Source organism: Tympanuchus pallidicinctus, unplaced genomic scaffold, assembly GCF_026119805.1.
Source record: "Tympanuchus pallidicinctus isolate F22 unplaced genomic scaffold, pur_lepc_1.0 scaffold5, whole genome shotgun sequence".
In the NCBI taxonomy this organism is placed as follows: domain Eukaryota; kingdom Metazoa; phylum Chordata; class Aves; order Galliformes; family Phasianidae; genus Tympanuchus; species Tympanuchus pallidicinctus.
The window spans coordinates 45,557,418-45,576,324 of NW_026294769.1; the positions used below are offsets into that span (position 1 = coordinate 45,557,418).

General features: G+C 40.5%; 1 protein-coding gene and 1 long non-coding RNA gene across 3 annotated transcripts in view; one reads left to right on the top strand and one right to left on the bottom strand.

Moving 5' to 3' along the window:
- Window positions 1–4,519: 4,519 nt before the first annotated feature.
- On the top strand, window positions 4,520–7,577 carry LOC128090995 (uncharacterized). The gene is made up of 2 exons (XR_008211179.1): window positions 4,520–4,682; window positions 4,780–7,577. It is a non-coding gene; the product is annotated as an uncharacterized LOC128090995 (long non-coding RNA).
- Window positions 6,699–18,907, bottom strand: part of STAU2 (staufen double-stranded RNA binding protein 2) — a 164,190-nt gene continuing 151,981 nt past the window's right edge. For both annotated transcript variants that reach the window (XM_052703832.1, XM_052703831.1), the window contains 2 exons: window positions 8,657–8,745; window positions 6,699–7,811 (listed from right to left, as the gene is read on the bottom strand). In XM_052703832.1, the coding sequence (XP_052559792.1) occupies window positions 7,718–7,811; window positions 8,657–8,745 (183 nt within the window). In that variant the 3' untranslated portion in view covers window positions 6,699–7,717. The remainder of the gene's footprint in view (window positions 7,812–8,656; window positions 8,746–18,907) is intronic.

Consider the following 18,907-nt stretch of genomic DNA (forward strand, 5'->3'; position numbering starts at 1 on the left):
ATGCAGAGGAAGAAGATAAACTCCAGTCTTAGCTACCGATTAGAAAAAAAATAATTAAAAAAATCACCAGGAGCTCCTCTTTCAGCAGGATTTTGTATGCTGACTAAACTGGTATGAGACCCTGAACATAAACCTGTTTAAGCCCTGAATGTTTCTGAACATGTGCAGAAATGGAAATTGATGTGGATGAGCTTCTGCCTTGAAGCAGTGACTGCTGGTGGACTTCAAGATCTTTTGTGTTAGATCTGGGGTACATGGGGACTTTTCCATACCTGACATGCCCTCAGGTAAGACAACTATATATTTATTTATCTAGAATGTAGGTGAAGCCCAGGTATGTATACAAATACGTTGAGATATATATTGATATATAGATAAGTAGATATACAGTATAAAAAGTATATTACACATATACATTATGTTTAAACCCATTCCAAGGAGTCCAGTACTGTCCTCTTTTCCACAATAGTTGCTTTATGTTTATTCTTTTACTGAAATAGAATGTGAGGGACTTCTGTTTGTAGAAGAAAAAGCAAACCACAATTTTTTGGGAAAGGTTTGTTGGGGATTTTTTGGTAAGTCAAAATTTAATAGAAAATAGCAAAAAAATAAAAAATAAAAATAAAAATCATGGAAAATACCAAGTCCATGATTACTCACAAGTTTTTGCTTCATGAAAATGTTTGCACAATCTTTCAATCTTTTTCAGATCTGCGTAGACATCCTCACACTTCAGATGCCTGCAAAATCTGCAGTGAAATTTTGTACACAGTGGTGTCAGTGTCTTGCAAGCGTCCTTCCTCCTCTACAAGCCACTTGGTTTCCTCTAGAACTTCACCACAGGCTGGTAGATCTGCCAGTATTTCCAAAGCAGTTTCAAAATGACTCCAAAGGTGATACTGAAGACAATTGTGCCCAGCTGGGATCAGATTTTCAGAAGATGTCTGAAAGATGTTTGAAAATCTTGTATTTTCTGGTTTAACTAGGTCAGCGCTATTAACATTCTGGCCCTTGGGTTATTGTGTCTATGAGTTAGAAGAAACATTGAAATAGTAGCAACATCTTTCTCTGTGCTTTGTTGATCACATGCAACAAATATTTCACAATAATAAGAGCATCTTTGCAGTGAGCTGCATAAATCAGCTGTACAGCCTTAGGCCTGGTGACTTTTCTTCTGTATGGAACTGCTTATTTTCTGTGCTTGCTCATTTAATTGTTTACTTCTACCATCTATTGTATGCGAGATATGTAGTCTCTGCTTACCAGATACCTACCTGCAGTTTTTTGAACACATCTGCAAACAATTCCCAACTTTGTGAGTCATCATTGGGGCTGAACTTGCAATCGATAGTCCTAGTGATACAATAGTTCACAACTTAGTTTAGCCATGTGTAATACCTGGTCTGAGTACAGTTATGGCACTGCACTCTGGCTTCGTATGTCTTACTTGACAAAGAAAATATCTTGCATCTCTTTCACTTTATATTTTGTTTCAGTATAAAGGAAAGTTAAGATTGGTTTGCAATAAATTTTCATTTTATGATAATACAAGGCAAGACAGCTCAGTGTAAGTTCTTTTTGTCCTATTGCTATTATATTTGATCTAGCTACATGTTCTAAGGGGACAATATTTGATCAAATTTATGCTTTGCTCAAGTCAATGGACAAACTTCAGTTGATCCTGGAGCTGTCTTTCACTTTGAAAAAAAAAATCAAGTATATCTTGGGCACAGGTAATGCAATTTTTTGCACCACATACATTTTCATTTCATTTTTGCCAACCATAACAAAATATGTGTGCTCTTCACTTTGAACCACATGGGAAGATCTCATGTCTTTAAGTCTGAATAACTGTAATAATAATAAATCTGTCTTAGGTCCAGTTCAACTATCATGTACTGGGTGGACAGGGTATGGGTGGACAAATGGAAAGGGACCATTTTAAAGCACTATACTGACTTCATTTTTATTGCCCTTGAATGTTTTTAACAAGTGGCTTATAAAAAGAAAATATGCCACACATTTAATCACAAGTGAAAGTAAATAAGTAGACCTATGTGACCTGTTTTAATGTACAAAGAAATCTTAATATATTATAGGGAGAGGTATAACCTGTCTTCTGTGGGTGAATTTTGTTCTCATTTGACTACTGTCCAACAAATCTTCTCTGGCATTCAGGCTTCCATAAATACTGTTCATTGTAGACAGAAGGAAACTTTGGCCCTTAAGGGGGCCAAGTAAGTTTTATTTTCAGATTAGCTACCATTCTGTCTTGTTTCCCCTCTTCCCATAAATCAATTATTGAGGGCTATTTAATTAAGAACAGATTAGAAACATTGTCATTGTTGTTCTTTAAATTTCCTTTGTACTGAAGTGCTACAGAGTTAAAACCCCAAGCACGAAAGTGCACAGCCATCCATGACTAACAGCATACAGCAAATAACAAGCTCTATGATCAAAAATGAAAGCTAGTGCTGTTCATGTGGAATAATAGAAATCATACCACCATGACACTTCATACACATCTGAACTACCAATGCACACACACTTGCTCAGCCTGTAAGACGCCTCAGGAATGCAGCTGCAACACAGTCAGAAACCTGCACAAGAGGTAAATACCCAGAAGGAGGCTGCTTCCCTTATCTTACACTGATGGTTCATCGGCTGCAGAGAAGGAAGGCAAGAGCTACTCAGGACATCCTTCTTGCAGCTCTGTGGAGGTATCCTTGGGGTGCTACAGCAAACATCGGTGCTGATCGCTGCTGCTCTAGGTGTAGCTCGGTGCTGATAACTTCCTGTGTTTCAGTGAGAAGATGACCAAGGACAGTCACCAGCCTTTCCCATCTGTTGCAGAAAAACGTCCCCCCAAACAGTACAGAATTATGCAATGTGGTACTCAGGGCTCTGTCAAGTCCCTGTCTTCACTGTCATTAAAAATAACCTTCCAACCACGGCTGGTTTTTCTTTGGGGTTGCAATGGCCATTCTTAATTGAGCAGAGAAAGAAAATCTTATCTGCTCACAAATGAGAATGGAGAAACTCTGTGTGTTTCAGGGAGAGGATAGATTTTACAAGTGTATTCTCTGCACTGTGTTTTGAAACAAATAAGAAAAATCACCAATACTCTGCCTGTTAGCTGGAAAACAAATCCAGCTTAATATTTTTGCTCATCTCTCACTGCAGGAAATGGGAAACTTTCTGCTGTTTCATGGGGAATTGGAGCAAGCCAAAGAGAACAAGAAAAACATGCAGCCTCCCGCCAATAAAATGCATGTAGTAAAGGACTGTCAGGGAGATCAAGGGCCTCACATACTCTTTAGGAAGGATTTGATTTCATTGTCATTTCAGGCCACAGAGAAGGGATTCCATAATCCTGCAGTCACCTGAACCAACTACTCCCATTCTGACATTCAAAACCTGCTGTGGCTCAGCCCCATCCTCATGTGTGAGAGCAGAGATATGGAGAGGGAACAAGGACACATTCTGCAAAGACCCTCTAAAAAGGCTGACTGTGAGCACCAAATCTCTTAAATCCTGTAACTTTGGCTTCAATCAGGTGAAATTACACACTGGTAGAATTTTTTGCTGAATTTGGTAGGGACTACAGCGGTGGGATAACTTCATCCCCACTGTGAATTACAGGTGAACGCTGGGGTGCCTGCAGAAGGGCCACAGAGATCAGTGTTTCTTCTCCAGCTCTGCGCCCTGCTGCTCACTGCATTTGCTGGAAGCAGCACATCTGTCCTTTTGGAAGTCGGTGCCTCATGTGTCAAAGTGAGAACAGAAACTTCCAGAGCGTGTTGATTTGTTGACAGGCCAGCATGCAACTGGAGATGATAACTCAGATATAAAATTAACCATATGAATTCTCATGCTTCGAGCCCTATCAGATACCCTCATTCTGTTATGGCGCTTTTCCTATGCAAGCTCTTAATTCACTGATCTCCAGAAGGTGTTGAAAACATTTTCTGAGAGGGTACCTGAGGGTCCTATTTCCTCTCAAGCATAATTCCTCCCGATTAATGATGATTGTAGGTCTAGAACTAATGATAACTTGTGTTCTGAGTCCTTAAAAAAGATTTTAACACAGTGCTCATCACAGAACCCACTGTTTTCTGCTAGATAGGCACTGTTTCCAGCCTTATTCCTAAGCATCAGTGTGCACCTCAGATCCACATCAGTACAGCATTCACTCATCTATAAAGTGCAGTGGGATGCAGGATATGATAGGTGGGATGCAGTCTAAACAGGCAAATAAACTACTCTTGGTGCTTTGCAAATAGAAGGTTGGCCAATCTCTACCTCAGAGACAGTATAATCTAAAAGTAATAACTAGAAATGATTAACTGCTGTCAGAAAAAGAAAAAACAACTCAGACACTCTAGAACAAATAAGAGCTTTCTAAACATATTGATCCTTTTTCAGCGTTCATCTCCGGCTAACGATTAAACAAAGTAAATATAGACATTGCTTTGTTTCACATGCCCATATTTGAATTTGGGAAGCAAAATCAGAAAATAAAAGGGGCTGCTGGAGGAAAAACAAATTAGTTTTCAAATCACTGGGTCTAAGTTCTTCCCAGCAGCTTTCAGATGCTGCCAGCTCAGACACAAAGAGGAACAGCTGTGAACCAACAAGACTGAGGATCAGAGACGAGTCCACCGGCTGCTGCAACATCTCTGGTACAAGAATTTTCCTCGGGCTCTTGGGAGGCTGCTAGGGATAGTGCCAAACTACATTTAAAGTGCATTTCTGTACATGTGTGTGTTTATACTGCAGGGTTTTCACTGAGAAACTTCTCATGAGTGAGACACAGGTAGACAAATGGAAGTCTCTGTGTTGGGACAGGAGCCTCCGAGTGCATTAGTAGCACTGAAATGACATAATGGAGTTCAGGTGCAGCATCTTGATGAGCTCTGTGCAATGGTCTCGGTGCTCCCATCTGTATCGGCAGGGAGCAGGAACTCTTTCTTCAGATTTATGTCAGGAAAAGCACTGTCTTAGCCTTCAGTGGAGCCTCTTTGGAGAGGCTTTTAACCCGTGGCTTGGGAGGTGCGTTAAAACCACCATCTGTATGTGCTTTACCTCAGGCTGCACAAAACCTTCTGACTTGTGATCATGACAATTATGAGCCAGTCCTGCATTTGGAAAACAGTCAGAAGTCCAGCTATTAAATGACGTCCCCAAAAATCTATTAAATGTTTCAAGAGTTTTGAGAAAAATAAGAAGCACCACCACTTCCTACCTAGATGGAGTGAGAATCGAGCATGACTTTGACCAGCAATGAGATGGTGAACATTTCACAGAGATGACCTTGCTTTGCCATTGTCTTGAATGGAAGGAGCCGGATGAGCCGCCTTGAGGTCAGGCAGGGTGGCATGCATTTGGCTGCCATTTGCCCATTCAGAGCTCTCCTGCCTGTACGGGTGCAAGCTACCATCAGTGCAACCATGCAATAATTAGAGAATTACTGGATGCATTTTTGTGGTTGTGACTCGGGAATGGCATCATGCTGGCATTGTGCCTGAACACTATGCACTATTGCTGACACCAGTGCTTGAATAAAAAGGTTTGCCATTCCTGCTGCTGAACATGGGAAGCTTTCCTCCTGCTGTGGGTGACAAAGTATCAACCTGTACCTTCATCTTCTGAGCAAACCACTACAAAGCAAAGGGTTTCTCTGTAGTCACTGGACTCGGAACACATGCAGAGGTGCTGCTAGTGCCAAAGAGACCATACTGCCAGTCTCCATGTCACATCCTCCCAGCAAGCTCAGCCTCCTGCCTTGAGGAGCGACTCATCAAGGAACCTGTTTGTCCTTTCTTTTGCTCTTGTTGCCCATGGGAGGCGATGGTAATGCCATTCGTATTCTGCATACTGGAAGGTACTGCCACAGAACAGACCAAGCCTGTTTTCTGAGCTTTTCTACCTGCTGAGATGAAGAAGGGACAGAATTTCTGCTCTTTCGGGCAGGTTAGGTATCACTGAGAAATACAGTGTGCAAGAGCTAACTATTATACTCTGCTACCTCACTAAGTTGAGTTTGCCAGGTGCCAAACACCGCTGGAAACCTCCCAGTTCTGTGGAAACTGACAGAGTCTGCATGCTCCTGACTCTATTGCATATCACAGAATCAGAACCTTGAGAAATTGCAGACTCTTAGCACAAAGGCTCCTTGGGACTGTGAAACATACCACTGAGAAATGTGAAACATACCCTTGAGAAATATGAAACAGAAATAAGGACTAGTCAGTGTTAGAGACTGCTGATTCTGTAAGAGCATGATACACATCACCCCACGAGCTGAATCAATGCCGCTGTACCTTGCTCCATGTCCTTACAGTGCGGCTTTCCTGAGTGAGTCACTAGGATTGTGATCCCTGGTTTACATGCTTCCGAGACCTTGTGCAATGTTGTCAGGACTGTTATGCAGTTGGCAGTTGCTTTATGTGTTTATTGCAAGAGGTTTATGAAAATAAAATAGTTGTTTTGGACAAAATAAATGACATACATGCCAGGTTTACTGCTGTAACACAGTAGGTTTGTAGAAGACAGTGGCATGGGGAAGGGAAGATTGAACCAGGCACTGGCATGGTAGCCAGACCTTCATTCATTTGTAATTGCTTTTTGTGCTGTTATTTCAACCCATTCTTTTGGTTGTCTACCTGCAAGTGGTAAAGAAAGAGACGACACTGTCATTGTGCACATGAACTGATGTGGTTTTACTGCATTTGGCCACACACCGAAATGGGATATGCTGGTACAGAGTGCAGCCACAGGTCTCATCTCTGCTGCTGCTCCCTTCACAAAAGAATAATCTCCACATAAACAGTTTTCCTACCTTGGCTTGATAAGGTTGCAATCCTACCTTTTGCTGTTGGTCAGAATGCAGAGATTAAAAACACTCAGTTGATGCAAACGGTGGGCTGATACAACACACAGATGGGGTGTAGATGTGCTTCACACAACAGAGAGCAGAACTGAAGGGGAACATGTCGCCTGGAGGCAAGACGCCTCTTTAATTGATAATGGCAAGGAAAATCAAATACCATATTTGCTTTTTCCTGGAGTATATTGAGACTGATCATAACTAACATCTGTTCATGTTAAGCAAATACTTGTCATGATTTAAACTTCTGTTTGCATACAACTCCGAGTAGTGCATCTTAAAGTCATACATATTCATATAGAATGAAGAATGCATAATGTCTGCATAAAAAGATAAGCTGTATGACTATATATGAAGACAACAACTACAATTCTCACAGCACTGTCATTGGTTAATTTTAAAATATTCAAGCATTATTTAAAAAACAGTAAGCTGAACTTAAAACTACACTACGAAAAATTGTATAACTGAAACAATGCTGACTGGATTTCCTCACTATTAATCAACTTTTTTTTTCTTTTTTTCTTTTTCTAACACTTCTGTTAATTAGTTGTTGTTTTAACCTCCAGTAACATGATCAGATTTCTTCTGCCTCTGGGCAATTGAGTTATGCTCTGATCTCGAGTTCTAAGGGAAATGTTCAATTTTGTTTTTTTCCACAGTTGAATAAACAGTACCATGTATACTATCTCTTGTGTTAGAATAGTGTTGTCTTCACATAAGACTCAAATAATGGTATTAGTCATTCATTTCCTTGTACACATACACCCTATTGCGTGTTGACAGGTTTATAAGGATGCAGTGGCAGCCGTGGGTGCTGGGAAGCTCCTAGACAACAGCCTTTGAATCCTTGCAGTCCTGAGCAATGGTGCCTGAGTTAGTCTGTTTATTGTCTGCTTTCTCTCCCAGATGCTTGACTTGTCTGAAAGATTAATACATTAACAAGAGTGGTAAGGTCCAGGGTTGCACATCTTTAAGACATGTTTATTAGCAGATGGCACATGAAATTCAAAGGTCACTGTGGAAGGTAACATTTTAAAGTGAAACAACAATATTTATGTTCAAATACTATGCTGATGAGATCACATATGGAAAATTGTTTCTGATTAAATTAGTTTATAAATAGCTACGATATATTTACTGAAGACTCCCAATGCCACTTATAGTCTTCTTTCTCTTTTACTATCATTCCCTAACTTATGTGGTAATACAAGACCTTATGTAAACATACTAACAGCAGGAAAAAAAAAAATCTGTACTGGATGGACAATCCAACTTTCCTAAATACTTGAAAATCTACTGTGAAACTTGTATCCATTGTCTGCTCCTTAAAGATAATATTCTGTATAAGAGTTTTTAAGACCTGAAAGAATTTTTAACTTACTTCTAAATTCTCTAGGGTAAAATTCACCCTGCAGACATAGGGATTCACTGCAATAACTATCCTCTTTACAGGCAATATCACGTGCTACAATACACTGGAGAAAAATCATGTTATGCTACTTAAAGATAATCCATACAATAAACAGAAAATCCTTTTCTTTGGGGTTTCCATAGGAAGATTGACTGTCTCATAGTTCATTAGTAAATATTATCAGTAATACTAAACCTGAAATCCTGCTTATCCTCTCAAATTGTCAAAAACTACGCAAATTCAAATGGAAAGTTTTTGCACAGGTCTAAAAGAGCAACTAAGCTCTTAATTAATATTTCTTATCTACAGTGCCACACAGGCATTAAAATGCAAAGGATTTAAATGGTACTTACTTTTCAAGTGATCCATTCTCAACTTTCATAGCCCCTTCCACTGGATCCAGTCCTTGTTCTGAAAACTGTTTCAAGGCACTTAATGCTGCCTAAATAAAAAATGAATTGTTAAAAACCCACTGACACAACTGTGTTAATACCAAATGGAGGAGGATGTATATTTTGGTATTTTGAAGCCATTTAGACTGCAGAGCTTATAAAGAGGGTACAGAACAACACCATGATAAACAACTGAGTTTGTGCACAGGTTTGGAGATATCTTCTTCTTTCTGGGTGTGGAAATGATTTCTGTATGTGCTAACAAAAGCTGCATTATCTACATCAATAACATGATATACTTTTAGGATATTTGCCTCTCTGGCTAGAAAAGACTCTCCACCTTCCCGCTGTGCTTTCTTAGATTTCACACTTCTGGAACTTCTCATGGAGCTTGCAGATCTTGTCCTGCAGATGACTGCAGAAGGTGTGAGCAATAGGTAGAAGGGCAGCAGGGCACTGCCAGCACCCTGAAGCTGGAACCCGAACAAACGCAGACTGATGTCTTACACATTAGTGAACTGTGCTAAACAGGGTAAGCCAACATGAGACAACTACAAAGCATCAGAATAATGATCAAATTTTAGTTCACATTTTTCTGCATAATTGCATTTTTTGTTGACACAGTTCTCTCTCAGCTTCATGAGTCCTGCTTTAGCTCTGAGAGGCACATTGTTCTTTCCCCTAGCTGCTTTGGCAACAGACAAATGATTTTTTGTAATTAATTTAGCAAAGGTTGATTATGAAACTCTCAGGCACCACATGCCTTGCTTAGAAAACACACCCAGAACAATAAAACAAATGAAGTCTACTGTCTCAAAGGTGAAAGGCAAAGCAGAACTTTCTATTTAATCACTCCCACCTAAGATGCATTTATCACACGGTAGGAAAAGAGGTGGCTTTCCACAGACACTGTCACCCAAGGTGACATTGCAAATACTGGAACTGACTGCAGGTTCTCTGGCACTGCTGCTGAAGTAGAAGCCAGCAACTGCTGTTGAGAGAATTGGAAGTTGCAGTCTTTGTCATTGCTGGGATAGAAAGAATCAATGTCTCTATCTTAATTTCCCGTTCCTTCTGGACAGCAAAGGCTCTGTCAGGAACAGAGGCTGCCATTGTAATGAAGTACTAGATTTGCTCTCAAACTAATTCTTTGCCTGGATTCTCTCAACAGCTCCTTCCCTTGAAAGGTATGTTTATACAACTTAAATATTATCAGACAATGTGTATTTTGGCAAGATGAATAACAGTGCAAAAATTGCCAGGCTGCCCTAAACTAAAAGTCCGTGTATCCCAGATTTGTCTATAGTAATGACTAGCTGCCAAAGCTTCAGAAGGCTGTACACAGTACTCCCACCCATAACGTATGGAGAGGAATCTTTCTGTTTGTGAGGTTTCATGGTTTTTGTGCTAGCATGCAAAAAAAGCTAAACATTTCTTAAACATCAGATTATCACTGTTGCTTTTTGTCCACTCTTCTTTTTCCATATGCTCTATGCCCCCTGTATCTGAAATCTGTCCAGCTCTCTACTAGTTCTTTCTTCCCATCCGTTCATATAATGATTCCCTTCATCTTAAATTATCTGCTGCCTACACCTTTTTATTACTTTTCCCTGCTATGGCTGAACCCTAGACCTTCACCTCAGACACAGCTTCACCTGTTGAAGGATCTAACAGTTTTATCATCCTTCAGTATCCTTCCTTTCCCCATTTATTCTAGTTTTCTTGACACTTGGTATATTTGCATTTTCTTATGAGACATTTCGTTCTCTGCCACCTGACAGAGCCTGCCATTTCAGAAGTGTATTCCCAGCTCCTATAGGCTCTGATCACCAGATCAGAAAAGATCACTTTTCCATTCTGGACCTTGATCACACAGTGAAATCACTAAGTTTGTTCCAGCCAAACCAATTTTTCCCAGAGGCGCAAAGGTTTTTCTTCTCTCCTCTCAACTTTTCTGTTTCTTCCAGGAACCCAACACCTTTCTACATCCTAATTTCTCCCACCTACTCCTCTTTGTGGGATTATTTCCAACACAATGCAAGCATTGCTCAGCAAGTGAGAGAGAGGCTAAACTGGGCTCCTGTGCTTCCATACACATGGCTGTTTCTGTATTGTATTTCAGTTGAACATGGGCTATCAACTACCAGCCACGAACAATTGAAGGGGTGGCACGCAAGAATCTCCTTTCTTCTCATACCTATTTTTTATTGACATCAACAAAGCAACCAGGTCTCATTTGTTCTTATGTATGGTAGCCCAGAGAACTTTACTAGGTAGTACTGTGAGAAGGAAGCTGAGACATCTGCTCCTCCTACAGCTTTATTGCTATCTCATCTGTTTTTTCAAATCTACCTTGTTTACTTTTTTTAATATCCATTCTTAGCTTCCTGGTCTGACGTGTGAACTGTAAACTTGTTGTGAAAGGATGGTTTGTTCAGGTTATTTGTTTGTACAGTGGCTTAGACTGAGAGGCCCTGATCATAGTAACAAGCAGTGCCAAGTAATGCTTCATTCAAAATTAGATCACAACGTAATCATGTGATATGCAGGACAGATTGATCTTGATAAGTGGTCACTGGAACCCTCAAATCATTGAGATTGATTGGACCAACCCAATCTTCCGTTCTAGAATTGCTTTGAATACGTACATATGTTACTCACTACTGTTCTACTCCCAGAACTGGCTATTGCAAGGCAGATCACACAAATTACAGAGCAACCTTAATAGTTGCTTTCCAGAAAAACAAACAAACAAACAAACAAAAAAACCAACCAACAAACAAACAAACAAAAAAACAACAAAAAAAAACTGCTTTGGAATGTCCTGGAGGAGTACGAGCAACTGTCTCAAAGGGAAAGTCTTTTCTTCTTCTATCAAGAAGGGAAGGAGTATTGCAATACACAATAATGAAATCCTTTGCCTGTAAGCATGGATCATTACTATATGGGTGTCAATGATATAAATATAGAACAATTCAAGGAAACATATAAAATGAAGGTAAGATTAAAGATGAGTAAAGACAGACATTCTTAATAAGAACACAACATCCAAATCCTAATTCTTGTAATTCGTTATGACCTCATTTCTCCATTTCATCCTTCTTCAAACCATGCCCTTTCCAAATCAAAATATGATATAAAAGGTGAGATCTCAGGTACATCATATTACTAAAACCAAATTATAAAAGAGTCAAGCAGCAGGAAAGCAATCCTGTATTTGGTATTCCTGACCTTCCAGGCAGAAGTGTCAGGTGCTTGTGTGGACTGCTGAAGAGCCAGCCCCCTGCATCAGTCCTCAGCAATGGCCTTCTCACCTTTGCTGCTCTGGAAGTTGACAATCTTTTCAAAATCACAGGTTTCTCACTATTGAGTCCTTACTCCCTTTCGTCTGCCTTATTCCCTCATCTTTCCCAAGCCAATCCAGTGCCCCTGGTCTTCCCTCATTAATGCCTCTTCAGAGTTTGGACTTCTTTAACAGCAGAGGAAAACACCTCTACTTCACTACAAATCTCCCCCTACCTAGGCCTCTTCTTTTTCCCACTCCTAAGTGCTCTCCCATTCAACATCTCCAGCTGCTCTCCTTCCCCAAGTCCTCCCAAACTCTTACAACTTACAGACCCTCTTTATCTTCCAGTTTCCTAATGTATTCCAGGTTTACATGAAATTTGATTTCTTTTGCATGGAAAAATGTCTTTCTCCCTGTAGGTTACCTGTGGAGGAAGCCTAACTACATATATCCCAACTTCTCAACAACTTTTGCATTTTGGGAAAGTTCCTTTCATTTAAAAATATCTACTAGTGTGAGGTGACTGAAGAGGAGTGGATGGAAGATAGAGTGAGATACTTTGGACCTTAATAGATATCCCTAATGCTTCTCCTTGCCCTGTAATACTCCTAGGCAGGCAGGAAGATTTTGGATTCAGGAAGGAAGCAGGTAGCTGAAGGCTGTGACCTGAATAATTAGCAGTGACACAGAACCCAAGTAAACTGCAGTGAAGAAGAGGTACAAGCAGACATTAGGCTAATTTAATCTATGATTCAATTCTATTAGTCCCAATGGATTTACACGGCTTGGCTTAAATTTAACTTGTGAATGGCAGATAATTTAGATTAAATGAAAAGGAAAGAAAAGAATGGAACATTTGACAGTGAATCTGGTGAACAATTTCCTCTTTTCAAGGCTCAACACTTCCTTCTATTGATATTTTTCTTACAATAGAGCATCTGCACAGATACAGAGAATTTTTTCTCTCCCCAGAAGATTTTACAACTGTTTTGTGAGTGAAGCCCCATAGGTTACAGAACAGATGTCCTTACACATTTCTTGTATCACTTGTTTTCTATGTAGCTACAACAGTGCCAAAAATACGATGCCAACAGGATGCACCGCGCTGCTAGCTGTTTGTCTTGGCTGCCATTTCCATTATTACTGTGTGTGTGTATCAGGACAGGGATGGATGTTTCCAGTCATTTTTTAACTTTCCTCAAGTCAATTGGCAATTAGTAAATAGCATTCAAACTTGCAAATATTCTTCCTGTTTCTCACTCTGGGGATTAAGCATCTTGTAATGACAATCTAGTAACATTAGATCATACTTTTAGCAAGAATTGCAGACAGGCACTACACTAGCCCATGTGCGTTTAAGCCCACATCCTCATGACAGGTTTTTCCCATTTGTTTTAGCTTATATGTACTTCGTGCTTTTCCCCTTAAATCCATGTTGCATTTCAGATTAGTCTATGAAACTGAAAATTTTCATTTTGTCGTTTTTCTGAATAAATGAAGGGTCCACAATAGGCAATAAGGGATAGAAGGAATAGGGGAGGTAGGAGGGATGGAGATGTTGCCCTCTACATCACAGAAGGAATAAAGTGTGAAGAGCTGTCCCTGAAGAATGGCCATGAGCAAGCGGAAAGCCTATGAGTGAGAGTTAGAGACAGTGGCAACAAAGGGAGACTTCTGTTTGGGATCTACTATAGCCCACCTGATCTAGTGGAGCCTGTTGATGAATTCTTCTTCCTCCAGTTACAGAAAGCATCATGTTCACAGGCTTCTGTTCTGCTGGGGGACTTCAACCACCCTGATATCTGCTGGAAAAGTAGCATGGCCAGTTGTAGGCTATCTAGGAGGCTCCAGGAATGCATTGAGGATAACTTCCTGAGACAGGTAATAGACATCTCCACAAGGGAGGATGCAATGCTGGATGTGTTGCTCACCAATACAAGTGTACTGATTAGTGACACCAGGACTGGAGGCTGCCTGGGCTGTAGTGACCATGCACTGCTGGAGTTCAGAATCTTGAGAGATACTGAACAGGCAAAGTGTAAAATCAGGAAGCTGAATTTCAGGAAAGTCAAATTCCAGCTATTTGGGGAATTAGTCAAGAAAACTGCTTGGGAATCTGTCCTCAAGGACAAAGAGGCAGAGCAGTACTGGCACATCTCTAAGGAAATTTCCTTGGGGCACAAGAGTTCTCCATTCTCAGGTGGAGGAAGTCAGGAAAGGAAGGTAGGAAACTGGCATGGCTGAACAGAGCCCACCGGTCAAACTTGGAGAGCAAGAAGAAAATGCACACAGTGGAAGCAGGGACAGGTAACCTGGGAGGAGTACAGAGATTCTGCTGGGCTATGTAGAGCTAGGATCAGGAAGACCAAGGCCCAACTGGAACTGGACTTGGCAAGGGGTGCAAAGCAGGATAAGAAAGGCTTTTATGGGTACATCAATTGGAAAAGGAAAGTCCCCTCTAGTGAGCAATACAGACAGGTAAGTAACAACGGACTGAGGCTGAGGTACTCAACAACTTCTTGCCTCAGTCTTCACTAGTAACTATTCTATACACAGCCCTCAAGTGGATGGTTCAAAAGGAGGGAATCGAAGGAGAAATGACCCTCCCACTGTAAGTGAAGATCATGTTTGCGACTACCTGAGAAACCTGCATGCCCATAAGTCTATAGGTCCTTATGAGATGCATCTCAGAGTACTGAGGGAATTGGCTGATGTAGTCACCACGCAACTCTTGATATTTGAAAAGTTATGGTGATTAGGTGAAGTCCCTGGTGCCCGGAAAAAAGGTAATATAGCACTCATTTTTAAGAAGGGTAGAAAGAGTGACCCAGTGAACTACCAACCTGTCAGTCCCACTTCTTGGCTGGTGAAGATCATGGAGTAGATACTTCTGGAAGCTATGCTAAGGCACAAGAAAGAGAAGGAGGTGATATGGGATAATCATTATGGCTTCACCAAGGGCAGGTCCTTGATCAACCTTTTTGCTTTTATGATGGTGTAACTGTATCAGTGGACAAGGGAAAAGCCACTGATGTCATCTTCAGTAAGTCCTTTGACATGGTCCCCCAAAACGTCCTTCTCTCTGAATTTGAAAGATATCAGTTCGATGGTTGAACTACATAATGGATGAGGAACTGATTAGTAGATTATATACAGAGTGGTGGTCAATGGCTCGATGTCCAGATGAAAATTGGTGACAAGTGGTGTCCCTCAGGAGTAGGTACGTGGACCAGGGCTCTCTAACATCTTCGTTGATAACACGTACAGTGTGACTCAGTACACCCTCAGCAAGTGTGTGGATGACACCAAGCTGTGTGATGCATTTGACATGTCCAAGGGACAGGATGCCATCCGGAGAGATCTAGACAGGCTTGAGCAGTGGGCCCAGGTGAACCTCATGAGGCTCGACATATTCAAGTGCAAGGCCTTGCTCCCAGGTTGTGGCAACCCCTGCTATCAGTACAAGCTGTTACTTGTACACAAGTTGGTACAGAACATAGCTCTGCCAAGAAGAACTTGGGGGTACTGGTGTATGGCAAGCTGGACATGAGCCAGCAAAGTACCCTTGCAACCAAGAAAGCTAACTGTATCCTGGACTGCATTCAAAGAAGCATGATAAGTAGGATGAAGGAGGTGATCCTGCCTTTCCACCCTGCACTGGTGAGACCTTACCTGGAGCACTGTGTTCTGGTGTGGAGTCCTCAGTGCTGGAGAGATGTGGGCCTGTTAAGAATGCATCCAGAGGAGGGTCACAAAAATGATCCAAGGCATGGAACACCTCTCCTACAAGAACAGGTTGGAAGAACTGGGGCTGTTCAGTCTGGAGAAGTGAAGGCTTTGAGGAAACCTGATAGTGGCCTTTTGATACCTAAGGAGGTGCTATAAGAAGGAAGGGGACAGCCTCTTTAGCAGGGTGTGCTGTAACAGGACAAGGGGAAATAGTTTCAAACTAAAGGAGGGGAGATTTAGATTGTATAGAAGGAAGAAGTTTTTTACAATAAGGGTGGTGAGGCACTGGAACAACTTGGCCAGAGAGATGGTGGATAACTGGAGACAGTCGAGGTCAGGGTGGACCAGGCTTTGAGCAGCCTGGTTTAGCTGTCCCTGTTCACTGAAGGGGAGTTGGACTAGATGACCCTTAAGAGTCCCTTCCAACTCAAACGACTCTGTGGTTCTATGATTCTGCGACAAGAGTTTACCATCTTAATAGATGGGTCTGAGAACAAGGTTAAATCTGCAAATGACTCGTGATCTTAAACCACATGTATGTACATGAACACATATGAGTGTATGCTTGAGAAAATGCTTGCATGCCAGGTGAAAAGAACAGAAACACCAAACTCTAGTCCTTGATTACCCTCGCAAACCAAAAGCCTAGAAAATAGCAGAGTTGATGCAATGAATCAATCTGCTTGCAAGTGTATTTACAAACATTCAGTGTTCATCTGCTTTCTAAGCTAAAAGAAATGGTGCTCCACAAAGCAGGAAGGTTCTTCTCCGCTCTATGACAGCTGAGGTCTCAGAAGGCAATATCATTCTGTGCAACAACTCTGCAGAAAACCTGTCTGCATCAGTAATGGCATGCATTTCGTGACTTTTTAATGTGCAGCTTTAAATTTAACATTTAACGGCTACTGAAAAAAAAAAACAACCCAACATCACAACTGTCGAGGTGAGTTTGAGGACTTAGTATTCCAAAGTTAGGCAACTATTAAACTCTGTATGTATTTAAAAATATTGTTCTTGCTGACTATTTTTGCTTCCTCTTGATGAAGATATTTCTGACCAAGCCTCCACCTTTAACTTGTCCACATCCAAAACTGCACACACAGATGCATAAAGGGAAGAAATATCTGTATGTGTAGACTTACACACATATGCATGAGGTAGCTAAGATTTGATTTCTTAACATCTTCATTTAATCCCCCTGGATTCACCAGGTTGGCAACATATAAGCTAAAATGAAATGAGGAGACGGTTACTGAAACAAATCCCTTTTCCCAACAGCTTCTGTTCTAAATGATTTCACTACACTGGAAGTGATAATTTCTGCTAGGAGTTCTCACTGCTTTCCTCACAATGTACTGTTCTCCCCAGTTGATTAGATTTCATGTGAACCAATGTTAACATCTGTTCAAAAATTAAATTCAGAAAGGCTTTTCACACAGCACAATGTAAACCTTAATTAAATGACTTTAAGCCCTTTCCTCGTACCGTTTTTGATATGCATGAAAAACGCAGAGTTATAATCTGATTAGCTCACGTAATTTACATGGAAGCAGCATTTTCCAAACTGATTAATGTCTGCACAAATGAACAGTCACCTGATAGGCACTACAATTAAGGATACTGATTGCGCCTGTCAAGAGAAGAAGGCTGGAGGATAGAAGGAACCCAGTATGTTTGAACTAAGAAGGAAGCTGCGCAGACGTAGCTTAGAACAAGTCCCATGCAGTAGTTAATGCTATCCCAAGGCAACTCAGGCATTCACCAGTTAAAATGACATATAATCAACGTAAAGTCTGACCTTGCCAGCTTTCTGGGGGTAATCATAAAGTAAGGATTAACTGTTCTTGAACAAACTTTCCTACAGATTACACAGAGCTTCTATCAACAACAGCAATCATGTCACCTTCATCCACCTCGTTTTATTGGACACACATACTCATGGTTTGAAACCCTTCACGCCTCTCAATACTACAAGAAGTGGATGGAGTGAAAAACACTATTGAACATGACATTTCATTTCTGCAGATCTTCAACAATCTACTTCAGTACAGGGACTAGCTGAGTTAACAGTCAAGAGTCGCTTAGGAGCTGCTATATTCTAGCATGTGAATCACACTAGATAACCCATCACCATAGTTGGGACCATGAAATAATTTCAGAAGTAATGACCAGCAAAGCATTACCTTTAAACCTACGAAACAGCAGCATGATTATCTGAAGCAAGACAGTTCTATTGCTTTAATAGTAATTCAAGAGTTTCTGGCCACAAGGAGAAAAAAACACATGAAAAGCACTTAATTATTAAAATAATGAAAAGTTATGGTTTCTTTGTTTGTTTGTCTGTTTGTTTTGTTTTTAATGAAGAGTACCTGATCAAACAATATGGAATAAGAAACTTAATATTAGAATCAGGGGCAGAAATGCTGGTCTGTTTGCCAACTTTCAATTCATTTTTACTTTCAGGTGAGAGTGATATGAAGGGACAGCTTCAGGTAAGAAACTCAGAGAGGAAGTGTTCTTAAATCTGCACCTTCTCAGACTTTCTCTTCACATATACTCTATTGTGAGGAACAGTAATTTCAAGTGATAACAAAATGCTAACTTTGCATTACAATTGATGCTGGAAATCAGTAAATTAGTAATTCATTCTGAATAGCTCAGAATAGCTTTCAGGTTCGGTGCTAGTATCTACTGAGGTGTGTCTACACCCTCTAATAGTGAAGAAGTGAGGTGTGAAAGTTTAGCCCAAGTATCAACAGTTAAATCCTAATCAAGCTCCCTTTGTCAGGTCATTTCACTGCCTTTTCAGTCTTTACTGGATCTGAACTAAAAGCTCATAAATTCTTTAGAAGCATATTTATCTTTAAATTTCTCATTTTTCCTTAAATTGTTACAAAAGAAAGAATAAAGATGGAAATAATAATGTATCATCACATCTTACTAATCGGCATAGTGAAAATGATTTAAAATTAAATTTCCAAGCATTTACTCTATATGCAAGAGAATTCCACCAGGCAGCAATTAAAATTCAAAGTAATCTTGCTTATAATTTTGTATCCTCAGCCAGAAACTACTTAAGTACTAACTTTCAGAAGGAGGTACACACCAAAGTAACAGAGGTTCATTCAATAATTACAGATGAGGGCATTTAGATGCTAGTGATTTGATGGACAGGTAGAGGTATATCATACAATCTA